The sequence below is a fragment of the Agelaius tricolor genome, unplaced genomic scaffold, assembly GCF_023055355.1.
Source record: "Agelaius tricolor isolate 1412-34295 unplaced genomic scaffold, bAgeTri1.0.p SCAF_24, whole genome shotgun sequence".
Classification (NCBI taxonomy): domain Eukaryota; kingdom Metazoa; phylum Chordata; class Aves; order Passeriformes; family Icteridae; genus Agelaius; species Agelaius tricolor.
In genome coordinates, this window is record NW_027269284.1 from 6,821,730 (window position 1) to 6,835,360 (window position 13,631).

General features: G+C 38.6%; 1 protein-coding gene across 2 annotated transcripts in view; it reads left to right on the forward strand.

The window, feature by feature from the left end:
• Positions 1 to 13,631, forward strand: part of FAM193A (family with sequence similarity 193 member A) — a 77,591-nt gene that overhangs the window by 26,462 nt on the left and 37,498 nt on the right. For both annotated transcript variants that reach the window (XM_071447254.1, XM_071447253.1), the window contains exons 2-6: positions 5,424 to 5,489; positions 8,124 to 8,369; positions 10,595 to 10,761; positions 11,019 to 11,186; positions 13,241 to 13,475. In XM_071447254.1, the coding sequence (XP_071303355.1) occupies positions 5,424 to 5,489; positions 8,124 to 8,369; positions 10,595 to 10,761; positions 11,019 to 11,186; positions 13,241 to 13,475 (882 nt within the window). The remainder of the gene's footprint in view (positions 1 to 5,423; positions 5,490 to 8,123; positions 8,370 to 10,594; positions 10,762 to 11,018; positions 11,187 to 13,240; positions 13,476 to 13,631) is intronic.

Here is a 13,631-nt window from a genome sequence, read left to right on the forward strand (position 1 = left end):
GGACAGGGACCATCAGTGACCTTGGGCCAGCCCAGCTGGAGCACAGCAGGCTCAGCCATGCTGTGATATGGGACACTTGTGCATTTCTTGGCTGTGTTGGTATTGACCATAAGTATTTAGATGTGCTCATCCTCTCCAAGAGGATTCTTGGGTGTAGTTCTGGGTAATCATTCATCTGATTCCAAGATCTTCCTGCACTGTTTCTTTCAGTGTTAGAGCATCCTTAACAACAAGTGCTTTGATTAAAAAAATGAGTATTTTTTTCTAGACTATGTTCTGCTTTATTGGACATATGCTTTGCATATGTTTGCTTCAGTTTGGCAGTAGTTGATATCTTGCAGGGCTTATGGCATTTTGGTGCATTTTGGGTCTGTACACTCCATTCTACAAAACAACTGTTTATTTCTTAATTTCTGGACACTGGTGTGTCCAGAGTATGGAACAACGTTTTCTGTGAGAAACCAGGTAGTACTTTGCTTAGTCTCTTGGTAGTGTCCTTTCTATGCCTTTAAAACTGCTCATGGGTTTCTTAAATGAGATGAAAAATAGTTGGTATGTTGAAATGAATGAAATCTCATTGGCAAGAGTGATGACACTGCCAAGTAGAACTGCTCCAGTTTGCTGTTGCTGTAAAAAACTGGGTTGTACCAGATGTTAACTGGGTATAATGTGGACTTTAAAGAGGATTAAGGAAGGGATAAGTGTTGATAGTTCACTTGCTGTGCTTTACATCATAATATCTCTTCAGTGCTGTAATAGATGTTATGCAGAGGCTGCAGTCACTCCTGCCTGTGTTCAGGAGAGGTGTTTGAAACAAACCCCAAAGCCTTGCTGTGCTACAGGTCTGGCCAGCGTGGTGTCCTCCCTGACAGTGCTTGCTGCTAGAGAATGGAGAGCATTGCAGTGCATGTGCAGAATAATCCTCCTGTGCACCTTCACAGGTCTTACCATTCCTGGGCTGTCCTGCATCCGATTTTGTTGTTTATCTGCTGTTGAATGTCTCTCTGATACATTTATCATCATTCTTTCCCCTCATCCACCAGGCATTTGGCTTTTACAATGGCTTATCATTAAATCACTTTCGCTTAGGGGGGAAGGATCCTAAATTTTCACTTACTGAAATCAGATTGTTTGCTATCTGTAGAACTAAAGGCATAAATAAATCATTCTTCATATCTGCAGTCACTTAGGATTTTGTAAGCGTCACTCAGCTGCCAGCAGCAGTTCTGTCACCAATTTAGCTGTGGCTGGAAGAGGAGAGAAAGCTCAGGCTGTGACTGGAGCCTGCCCAAGTCAGAGCTTCACTGGGGCTGTGGGGTGGCAGGTCTTGAGCAGAGAGTGGGACTTGAGAGTGCTGCCACCAAAGGGTGGTGGGTGATGGCAGTGGGAGGTGAGCAGAGCTCCTCCAGGTGCCTGAGGCAAGGCTGAGCACAGCAAAGCCATGGCAAATGGGATTTGGCTTTAAAATGCAGGCAGGAGAACAAGTGGCATGGACAAGGCATCTGGATGGGTTTTGGGGGGGGGGTAGCAGGCTGGTTTCTTTAATGTTAGTCAGATACTGACAGATGTTTCAGCAAACTTGATTCTTCACCTCCCTATATAAAAATAAGGTAATTGATTCAGGTGGTATGGAATACAATTATTATATTAGACCTTGTAGAATTAAGTGTAGCTGTAATTGTCTCTTGGTAACATTGGCTTTTTTCTGATCAGTCTTTCCTGCACCTGAGAAAATCAGTGCAATTTATCCTTTTTATCCTTGCTGTTTCTCTCTGGGAGAAATTTGATTCAGTCTTGCTTTTTCTTTTTTTTTTAAGTTTTGAGCATCACATTTCTTTTGAACAGTTTAAGGTTCAGTGATGGTGAATTGAATCTAAATTTCCTTCCTGTGCCTTTCTTTTCCTGAGCTCTCCTGAGATCTTGCATCACTCTCGCTTTCATGATGTTTGTGTGTCTTCCCCAGGCTTCAGTTGTGAGACAGATGGGGGTGTGTTGTCTAGTAATGTGTCACTCAGCCTCCTGGAGGTCTGATTGCAGTGGTGACAGGCTATTAGAGCAAATTGTGGCAGTCTCTCAGTGCTTATTTTCTAATTGCTCCACTGGTTCTTCAAGGTCATTCTGGTGTAATCAGGCTGTATTGTTTAAACTGGGATTCCCTCTCTCTTCGTGCTTTCTGGTATGAACTACACTGTGCCAAGATGTTGCATGTCTTATTCTCCAGGAAAATCAATGTGTTGGAGAAGGTGAGTTAGTGTGACAGTAACTTCCAAGAAACACAAGATATCTTTCCTTATATTTTTTCCATTGTAAATAAAATTAATAGTAAGAACAGAAATACTTCACACTCACACACACACACTTTTCATTATGGTGAAGAGTGCTTGTGGAGATTCAGATGTTCCTCATCATCCATGTCAGCCTTCCTTATGGCATTTACCTTCACAAAATAGCTTTATAAACCACAAAACATTAAAATCATTAAAAACTCAGGAATGAAAAAATAAGGCTTTTTTAAATAAATAACAAAAGTTAGGGTAATCCAGAAGTAACAGCATCTAGCTTGTCACTTCCACTTGAATCCTCTGCACACAGACTTACATCTGTCAACATATGGCACAGTAACTCAATCTTGGATGGTGCTTCTGCCATTCTCCAGTCTCTTTAGTTCCATGAAGAATTTAGTGCTATTAGCTGACTTTGTCATCTCAGGCACTGTCTTGTTACAGGCTTTGGATAACTGCAATTTTGAAAGCTTAATAAATAAATAATAAAAGCAGTCATTTGCTCCTCTAGTACCAGTGAAGCACAAAGCAAGCATTAACATACTGAAATTATTAGTGCAACTCTGAGGTCCTTGAATTTCCTTAGGACTGTTGGCTGAATGTCATCCACTCTTGGTGGTTTGCTAATTTTTCACTTGTCCATTTTCTCTGTACTGTTTTTGTCTTTTTTTTCTAGCAGAGCTTTGCTTTGAAACAGGTCCTCTAATGCATATTCCATAAAGGCCTTTCACTGGCAGAATATCTTTAAGCTCCTCCCTAATGAACATGCAAAAAATAATTCTGTTGAGTTTACCCTGACTTTAGGTTATTAAAGCTTTTTTTTCTTAATGCTTCTATTTGCTTACTTGCTGTACCCTTACCAATCCTTACAGGCTCCTTGCTTCTTATGTGCCTCAAAAAAGGATTGAGTTGTAGCTTTAATACTTTTTTTTCTTCACTAAATTATTTGTGAGACTGTCTTTTTTTTTTTCTGTTTTTAGCTTGCTATTGTTTGAGCCTCATTTGGACAACTTTTACAAGATTCTTCTAATATTTTCTCTAATATGTTATTTAGCCATCTCCTTCCTTGCCTGTCACGTCATTATTCATCCCCACTTAAGTCTTTCTTTTTTTGTGATTTTTATGTTTCCTCTAGGCCTCACATACAATGTCTTATATCTCATTGTCTACACACAAGTTTTTGATGATTCTCTTTGTTGCCTCCTATTTATCTAATTCCTTTCTTTAAATTCCTTGGTGTTTTTTCCTCCTGCAGATATTTAGGTCACTATTAAATTCTGAGGGAGGGTTGCACTGATATTTTTAAGCAAGTTCTGCACAGTGCTTAGGATCAAGAGATGTCTTTTCTGACAGCTCTTTCCATGAAGCAGTCATTCCTGATAGTATTTTGTCTTGGCTTCCTGTGACATTTAGTGGATAGCAAAAACCTCCCATTGTTTTTGTCTTTACTTTTGTAGCATTTCTGAGTACCTTAACTTGGTCACTCAATGCCTGCATGTTTCAATGTGAAGGCTCATGTATTTCTCATTATCACTGTCTTGAATGTAAAGAAGGTAAATGTACTCCTTTAATGAATAAGTAATGGTTTTGGATGAATTTCTCTTTTTATTCATTTTCTTCTAAAAAGTGGTTTTAGCTGCAGATAACTGTTTCATTCTAAACTTTCATACTGGTTTCTTTATTTTTCAATATATATGAATGCCAATAACCAGTGGGCCTCCAGACTGGAGGACATATTTTCTTGATGAAGAAGACTTCTTTTTATCAAACAACCCTTAATTTTTCCACTTTTTGGAAAGTGCCTGAATAAAAATAGGGAACTTGTTCCACATCAGCATTTTTCTTCCCATAATTTTAGACCTGAGATGCTTGACTTGTGTATGAGGGTTTTTTCCTTAAATATCTACTCTGGAAAGATAGCATAGGGTATGGAAGTGAAGCTGTGTGATTTCTTATTGGTATTTTCTCTAGCAGTGATTTGACAATCCCCCACTTTGCCTTTGGAAAAATTCAGCTGAAGGCAGTGGCTTTGCAAGAATCTCCCTGTCTCTGAACTGAGCTGTTTGGGAGTGCTGTGAGATGCATAAAACTGAAGGATGCTCCTTTGCCCTGAGGACAGCTCCAGTTAGAGTTTATGGTTTGGGCACAGGGCAGAAATGTTTTCTGAATCCTGTCAGTACAGCACACAAGATCTGGGGGTCTTGGTCAGACAGACTGGTTTTATTGTGGTCTTTAGAGTAGTCTTAGAAACACTAATATCCAACAGCAATAGGTGGGAAACTGGAGGGCAAAAAAGAGTTTAGAAAATGCATGTGAAAGGTGGAACAGAAGCATGAGATTACTGATGTCTGAAATTCAAAAGCTCAACCAGTGCTCAAGAAGAAGGAGAGACTAGGATAATTGACTGACTTTATTTCTCCTTTCCCATTTTTTAAGAAATGAAATGCCTTTTCTTCAAGTTGGCGTGATCTAGAGCTCTTCATTGTCACTGACTTGAATTCATACATTGTCTTGACTTTACTCTTGATTTAGTGTCCTCAAGTAGTGCTGTGAGAGAGCACTTGGGGCTTGTAAAAGGCATTTCATTGCTGTCTGGTGTAGTCTCTGGAGCACTTGTGTAGAGGAGATCTCAGAGGTTTCTCTATGAGTCATAACCTGGGGCAGGAGGAGGCTGCTGCACTGGAGTAGCTGAATGCCACTGGGAGCCTTGCTGTGGAAAACTCTTCTGGTTAACACTGCATATTTTTCTAAGCAGTATGGTATTCAACTTCCAAAAGGCAGAAATCTTTGTTAATTGTTTTGATTTACAGTAGAAATTCAAAAGCTAAATGCAAGCAATCAAATACTGAAGGAAAAATGTAGTTTTGTTTTTGACTTTTCTGTTTTCCTTTATCAATTCTTTCAGCTCAGAGTTGCTACTGAAACAGCTATAGAGCAAAAGTTGAAAATCCAAACTTTTGCATCTGTTGAACTTTTTTACAAAAGAAAAGCAGATTTCTGTCTCTGCAGTTGAATGATGATTCAAATTTCAAAAGCTGTTGTATCAGCCTTCAGATACTGAGGAAGATTTTGTTTAATTTTTATAAAGCTCTTTTAGCAATAAACTCAGCTATTGTAACCAATCTGTTGTTATTTTTCCAGGTTTCACTAAATGGTACACAGTTTACAGACAGTTCTGTTGCATCAGAATTCACGGGTGTTTCTCAGGTATGTGCAGTCAAATTTTGTGGGTATATATAAAAGCAGAATTATTTATTAATGGGAGAAGATATTAAGCAGTATTAAAGGTACTAAATCAAACTCTTCAAAAAGAATGCTGTGTGAGATTGGGATGTTGGTAATTGAAGTCAATTTCTGATTATCTCCCATTTAAGCTTTAAAAACAGTGGAATCTTTTTTTTTTAGTAAAATTTTATTGTTATAGTATGCTTCAAATTGGACCTGGATGTTAAAAAAAATCTATGCAGTTTTATGGTAATAAAGTTATTCTTGGAAATAAATCTAAATACATAGCAGAGATGCAGTTATTTCTGTTCCAACTTGTCCTACTTCCAGCTTTCATTTATGAATGTTATATCTGAACATGTTTCAGAGATAAAGTGAGCCTGGGTGTTTTCTTGCAGAGATGCATCCCACATTTTTTGAAGCTTGACTAGTGGAAAAATATCCTGCTTTTCACAAAATGTGCACTTTGCTCTGATGGCACTGAAGAGACACAGAAATGTGACCTAATTGCAAGCTCTCCTAATCCAGCAAGAGTTTGCTGCTCATGTTGAAATGGTCACATGAACAGTTGCTGCATTCATCATGCTTTAAATAAATAAGAAACTGAAGTTTATAGCTTCATTTTAATAGGATGGAGTCATAACAGGTATCAGAGATGCTTGTGGTCTAGATTTTGTTGAAGTTTCAGTTTTGATTCTTGATTTGCATTGTGCTCTAGGAACCAAGGGCTTTAATTTGAGATTCACACCTGTTGTAAATATGGGCCCAGTGGGGAGATTTGTTAGGGTTTCACTGAGTGTGGCCATAACAAAGATTATTGTTCCTGCTGTGTTTGCCATGGCTTTTTAGTGATTGTGGTGCAGCTTTAAGGAGATTACACACACACATCTTAACTTCTAAAAATCCCTGCAGAGTGGCTGAGGTGTGTTTGCCATGACCTTTACCTTTGCAAAAGACTAAGTGTCAGGTTGTCTTAGCTTCTGAACTTTTACATTTTTGTCCTCTTATTTTCCTGCTTGTTGGAAGATGTCCTGCATAAGATGTTCATAAGGATTTGCCTGCAAAATAGCTATGAAGATGTCATCATTCTGACAGGGACTCGCCTAATCTGGCTTCAATAAAATTCATTTAAGAAGGAAACTTTCAGGGCTAAGGGATAAGCAGCCATGGCTTCCTGCATGCAGGGTTTTAGGCATGAATGAGATGTTCAGTTGGGTGCAGGTCAGCCAAGAGCAATGTCCAACTTGGGAAATGTCTTGGTTGGTCAGTCCTGGCCTTTCAGCTGGCAGAGGGAGTCTTCCTCCATGAGAAGGTTTTCTAAAAACCTGCAGTAGACTCCTGGAGAGTTTGTGTTCTTTTTCCTGCCTTAGTGCTTAGGTGCAAATTCTAGAAGTGGCAGCAGTGAGCAAAGGTTCTTAATAAATCTGTTAAATTTCTCATGAACTTTTGAAAGATAGGAAGATATTTGTGGAGATATAATCAGTCTGTCTTTTGGGCTTTTATGTCTAGAATTCTTCATTTTCCTTTCCATATTGCTGAGTCTGTCAGTTTTACAAATGTGAAAAGCACAAAAATCAGTGTTTGTAATGCTCTGCTGTTTTTCCTTAGATGTCAGCACTAGATAATTGATTTGTTGTTGCTGTGAAGACAAGAAGAGAGTTGAATTATGGTTTAGCTTGAACTGGTCCTTTGCCCTAAAGAATTGTTCACCTGTGCTTGTGCAGTTGAGCCTTACAAGATCTTTAAAGCTATATATTTTGTTAGTATTGAGATTAGAGCAGTATCAAGAGCAGTACTTGAATTACTTAAAATTTGCTTTTTCTCTGAGAAAGAATTAAACTATTTTGATGCTTACATAGAAGGTGTTGTTAATTAAGGCAGAGTTAGCAGTTGTAATAAAATTGGGCAAATCTGTGATTCTGCCATTACATGATATTTTGTTCCAATCATCTCTTATGTCTCATAAAATTGGGTTCTCTTTGTCTTGTGCTGCCTGAGTTGTTTTTGACTATCAGCCTTGGTGAAGAATCAGCATTGCATGGCTGAACCATAGTTTCATGCACAGTAGCATCTTGGAAAAGAATTCAGGTTTTGAAGTACCTCTGTCCTTGTACGTTGCCAAGTCTGCTTGATTCAATAGCTGATAGTGGATTTGAGGACCCTTTTGACTTGTGTTGTTGAAACTGACTTAAACTTTTATTTTGTAATAGGCTTAGCTGAAAGTGACTTTGTTTCAGGTAGTATTATAAAAGGAAGTGTCACAGAGTTTCAAAGAGGAGATATTTTTCTTTTTTATCTGTAAATGGTGACAGTAAAAGTAAATACCCCTTTTTAATTTTACTTGCTGGATTATTATATCTAGGCCAAAATACTTTAGAGGGAAAGACTGTAGACCATCCTCCTAAATGGCAATGTATTAATAGTCCAAGTTGTTTGCCTCATGTATATTGAGACTGCTGTGTTTGTTGGGACACTCCAAGTATTCACTTTTATAATGACTAGTAAAATATGTGTGTTGGTTTTGGGGGGTTTTGTTATTAGTTTCAAATATCAGAATATCTTTTCTGATATGTATTCTGTGAATAACCAGTTATCTATCAAAACATTTGTTTGTAGACACCATTTACCTTTGGCTTGGGCCAGAGGGCACCATATACAACTGGCGAGCATTGTCTTCTTTGTAGAAGTGAACGCAAAGATACTTCGCTTTCAGAGAGCGGAATCAAGAATTCCAGCAAAACAGCACTTTCCACATCTCCAAAAGCAAACAACATGCTGCACCTCCCACTGTGGGTGTGTCCAGACTGTAGAAGAACAGTGGAAAAGGAGGAGAGGCACGCTACAATAGAGCAGTCTCTCGTGGTAAGTTCAGGTAGCTTGGTAGACTGAGAAGATGCTTAATTATGGGCTGCATGACACTTTGTGCTTTGGCACCACTGGAGCTGTCAATGCTTGAAAAGCTTTTTAGGTGATTTTGAGTTGGCTTTATTTAAAATGAGCAGGGAAGTTGTTCCAAAAGTTCTGGTTCTGAGTTGAGGAGTTTTAAGTAGAGCAAGGTTTGGATCTGTTTTTTACTGAGAGTTTTTGCTTTTAATTCATTGAATCTCAAGCTTTGTCCTTATCCCCTGTACTTAAATACAATTTTTTCTACTTTTACCAACATGACCTTACTCATTACACGTTTTTCTATTCTGTCTGCTGATAGTGCGTTTTCCTCTCTTGATGAAGTAAACTATCTGAATTTTCCTTGTTCTTTCAGTGGACTTCTTGAGTCACTGCACTTGCACTGACACCTTCCTGCAGATTTCTGAGTTTTGCTGTCTTTTCTTTCCTGTACTTTTTAATAAACAAGCACAACTTTGCATAGCATGAATGTAACAGTTTCCTAGTCTTGGTAGCACAGCAAGTACCAATTTAATATGTGGCACTAATATTTCAAGTTGTGAATTCAACCTCATGTAAGAGCTGTGCTTATTGTTGCAGGAAGATACTAAGAGTTCATTGACAGATCCAGCAAAACCTCATTAGAAGCAAACTGTGTTATACTGCAGAACCAAGTCTTCATGACTGAGCTGGGAAGTCACACACTTGGGATAATTGCAAGTACTGTAGATTCCAGCTGACACCTCCTTGCAGAGAGCTAACAGGCTGTGCACACACAGGTTTTTATTTCAGTAAATCACTGTGAAGAAAGATTGTATAGAGGGTGTTGTTAAGCTTGTGTTAAAAGTATAGATAAGGATGTTTTTGTCAGGAAAATTTAAGAGTATATCACTTGTATACAACTTGTGTTTACAGATAATGTTGCTATTAACAAGGGTAGTAAACTAATCAAAAGAGGTTACATCTAAGGGAATTATATTGGTGGTATGGTGGTAAACACATCCTGGAGAGTTCAAAGCACAGTAAGACTGAGGCACATTATTGTTCAGTTGAGTCAAATCTTTTAACACATTTAAGCTCTGTTTAAGGAACTAGCAAAGAAAATGAGTGTTCTAGAGTTGCAAGGACGGCAGGTTTTGCTTCCTACATGTTTTGTTAACTTACAGATACTCCAGGTGTAAATAAAAATTCAGATTTTTTTTTTTTTTTTAGTTTGGCAACAGTTTTCTTTTTAAAGAGGCATTTTTTAAAGCAGACAACAAATAGATTTTCCAAGGTTGGAAGCTTGTCTTAAAAAGGCAACTACATGAACTAGGTGGCTAGTCAAATTAGAGAAGCCACCTGGGAAAAAAAGCCAAAATTAGCTAAAAAAAAAAATAAATGTTCCCTGTGACTGCAATTCAGAATACAGGTGGTTTCCTGTAGATGTTCCTGTGTTCAGGTTGCTGCTGCTCTCATTAGCTTGCTTGGTAGCAACTGCAGGTTTTTTCTTACCTATGTCTGCATCTTGATCCAGGATTTGGGGCACAATAAAAACCACCTTCAGTCATGATACTGATGTGAGAGAGGTCTCTGCCTGGTGCCAGAGAAATCTGGTGGCAGACTTGGGAGGGTGCAGGAGAGAAGCATGGCATGTGCTGGGGCTGGAGCACAGAGAAGGGAGAGAAACTGCAAACAAAAATAGCAGCAGTTTGGGTGAGTGGTCTGTGTCATCTGGAATTGAACAGCACTGTGCACAGGAGATTGCATCCCTCTCCAATGGCAGCAGCTCTCTGACATTCATTGCTATGAAATACTATGTCTGGCTGTCACAAACAAGGAGATTTTATCATTTTTACTAGAAGGGATTGTTAAACTCCGGAAGCCAAACATACTGTTACATGGAGACTGAAGAGATAGTGCTGGTTTATGATTAAGTGTGGATGATGCAAGCTTTCCTTTAGCTTAGTTCATTGTTTATGCTGAAGTACATAAAGGTAATAATTATAGCCAGTGTACTTTGGTCATTAGAAATGAAGCTTTGTTTGTATCTTTGGTTGTCTCTGTTCATCTCTTGCATTTATTAGGTTTCTGAAAGACTAATTCTTTGTGCCTGATTGAGTGTCCTTCCAAAATACATGCAGCACTAACAATTGCCACTTTAATATTGTCTAACGAATAACATTTCAGACCTTACAAACATTGGGTTATTTTTTGTTTTTCAGAGCCAAGATTTCCTTTTGCACATGCCTCTTGGAAACAGTGGATCACAGCAGGAATCTGTAGGAGGAGGAAGAATAACTGTTGGTGCACAGACAGTGCCTGCTGCAGATCTTAGCAATTCCTCTCCTTCAGACATAGCATGCAACTGTGAGGCCTGTAATGAACGCAGGTAAGAGCTGAACTCAGCCTCAGCAGCACAGTGGTTGTGGTCAGACTTTGGCAGTTGTGTAGCTTGTTTGTAGGTGTGGTTTGTTTGAGGCTTAAACTCTTGAAACAGTAATTTCTGGATGTCAGTATTCACCCAGTTTCATACTTTATTCTAGACATTTTCAGATGTACTTTTTTTTTTTTTCTGGAATAGTAGGAATCAATACACTTATGTGACGAATACAAACAGAGGGTAATTATTTTTGTCTTCAAATGCAGAGAAAATTCAGCAGAGCCTGAACGTGAACCTCAGCAGCTACAGAATTACTGGTCTGAAGTCAGATACATGGTCCGGTGTATTTATCGTCAAGCTGGGACCCCTCTGGCAGATGACCAAGACCAATCGTTGGTACCAGATAAAGAAGGAATGAAAGAGCTGGTGGATAGGTATATTACTTCAAAGAAGATTCATTCTATTTTATTCAGGAGTTTTCAATACCAGTTTTAGTGCATGGGAAGCTATTAAATTCATATGCTGTTTGCAATAGGAATATAAGTGCATAATTATGAAAGGGTCTCAGAATGTTATTCTTCAAAAGGCCTTATTCATAAGGCAGTGTTAAGTTTTAATTGCCCCATGTGAAAATCTTACCTTGTGGAACTAGCCTGAGTTAATAGTAGTAGTTGTTAGTCTTTGCACCTTACTGTGATTGTAATACCTGGAAGAAATTTTATAAAATAAAGTTATATTGGACACTGATCACTAGATGAGGCCGATTCCAATTTCATTCTCATTTTAGAAGTCATAATTGTAGCTTTTGAAGGTGTTGAAGTGAAAATAGGCCTAATGAGATCCTCTGTGAAGAGTTTTCTGCTTTTAAGAATAGTGTGGCAAACTCTGAAGGGCTCCACTAGGATCATCTCAGTTTCTCTCTAACTCCGTGTGTGGTCAAGGAGTTTTTGTTCTGCTTGGTTCCATATATGCTTAATACACAGAGATCTGAGCAGTCTGACCTGAGCTGTAGTTCTCATGTGCAATTCCTAGTTGAACCTAAATTCTGGTGAGGTAAAGACACATTTGAAAGAGAAATTAATCTAGCACTGTTCTTAATATGACTGTACACCTGAACTGGCTTTAGTAGATAATTAAATAAGCATATTGCACTTTGTTTATATAAAAACTGTTTGGTTTCATATGTGAGTTGTGTATAAGCAGAGCAATATAATGTCCCTCCCTATTAGTCACACTTTGTTTATTCAAGTGATCAAAACATGCAATATAGGCTTGGAAATCAAAGCCTATAAAAATTGTTTAAATGTTGCATAGTGTCTTGGTAATTAAAACTGAATCACAGCTAAAGTGGTTATTGATGTTATGCATCTCCTTAATGGAAAAATTTTGGAAATGAGAACATAATACTGGGTAACTTTCTTATGTACTGAGTAGCTTTCATTACTCAGAACTGTTTTTCACTTTTGATAGAGATTATTACAATACAAAGACAGAAACAGGATTTCAAAGAAGGAAACCTTAAATGCCAGTTGGATTATTTTTCACTTGAGTTTCTTATGGCCTATAAAGTGAAAAATAAAAAAAAGGATACAGTTTGGGCAGGCACCAGTGTGTCCAGTCTATAGTGCTAAGATCATGCAGAAGTTTTTTTACAAAGCTGGTCAATGTAGGTATTGAATGCATTTTTAAAATACCTTCCATTTAGGGAGCATGCAGAAGACCATGCTGTGGCTGAGTAACTCTTTTAAAAAGGCAGAAATTCCCACTTCCATGCTTGGCTCTTGTTAGACACAGCTGGCAAAAAATGGAGTGTCTGGTCGTCTTTGTTGGAATAAGTAGTGGTGCCAAGTAATGTTCCTATTGTATGTTGGAATACTTGATGGCAGTATGATGGAACTGTTTTGTGAGTGCTGAGGGAAAAGCATGGATTAGATAGCTGCAGACTTCTATTCATCTAACTCTTAAGTACTTACCCCATTCATTTCTTCTTCCCCACCTCCCTGTGCTGTAAAAAACCCAAAGCATTCTGTGCGTGCCTAAACTCCATGCACAGAAATTTAGAGTGAAATTGGATTATTTAAAGTGATTCAAAGCAGCCATCATGTTCAGTTTTCTTCTGTAGGCACTAATTTGTCACATGTTAAGAACAACATGGAAAAATTGTGAAGAAGCTTATCTGAAGAGTCTGGGTGCCTGCAGGGTTGGATGCAAATGGAGTTAAGATTTTGAGCTCACATGTTGAAGTGAAATTTTAAATCCTAAATAATTTTACTCCTCAGGTGTGCAGGCATCCTCTTCCTTAAGGTACACAAGAGCTCAGTCCCATATGTGTACAAGCAGGGGACAGGACTGTGTTCTCTGAGATTTAAGGTAGTTCACTGAGGTTATTTTTGATGAGGATAATGGTAACTGGTCAATACTCCTAGGCAAATGAAAACTGTTGATTACATGCTCTCTTTTTTCTCTTTTCTGTCACAAATAAATAAAGGCTATGTGAAAGAGATCCATACCAGCTTTACCAGCGGTTGGAGCAGCAGGCTCGGGAATACGTGCTGGAAATGAAGGTTCGCCTGCTCAGACACCTGTCCCTGGGATCCAAGGTTGCATCGACCTTAGCCACAGAAGGGCCCCCCCAGGCCCAGCAGTTCATCTCCCTCCTGCTTGAAGAGTACAGTGCACTCTGCCAGGCAGCCTGTACAATCAGCGCCTTCCTAGTTACTCTGGTAAGACTGAAAAAACAGCTTTGTGCTCCTGCTTGCCAGGGCTGATGCTGGCAGAGTTATTTCTGGGCTCTTTCAGATGTCTTCTGTGGTTGTAAGTTGTAAGATTCTTTTTGTGTTTGTCCCTGGAGACAGGGAGATTCTGAAAATGCAGTTAAA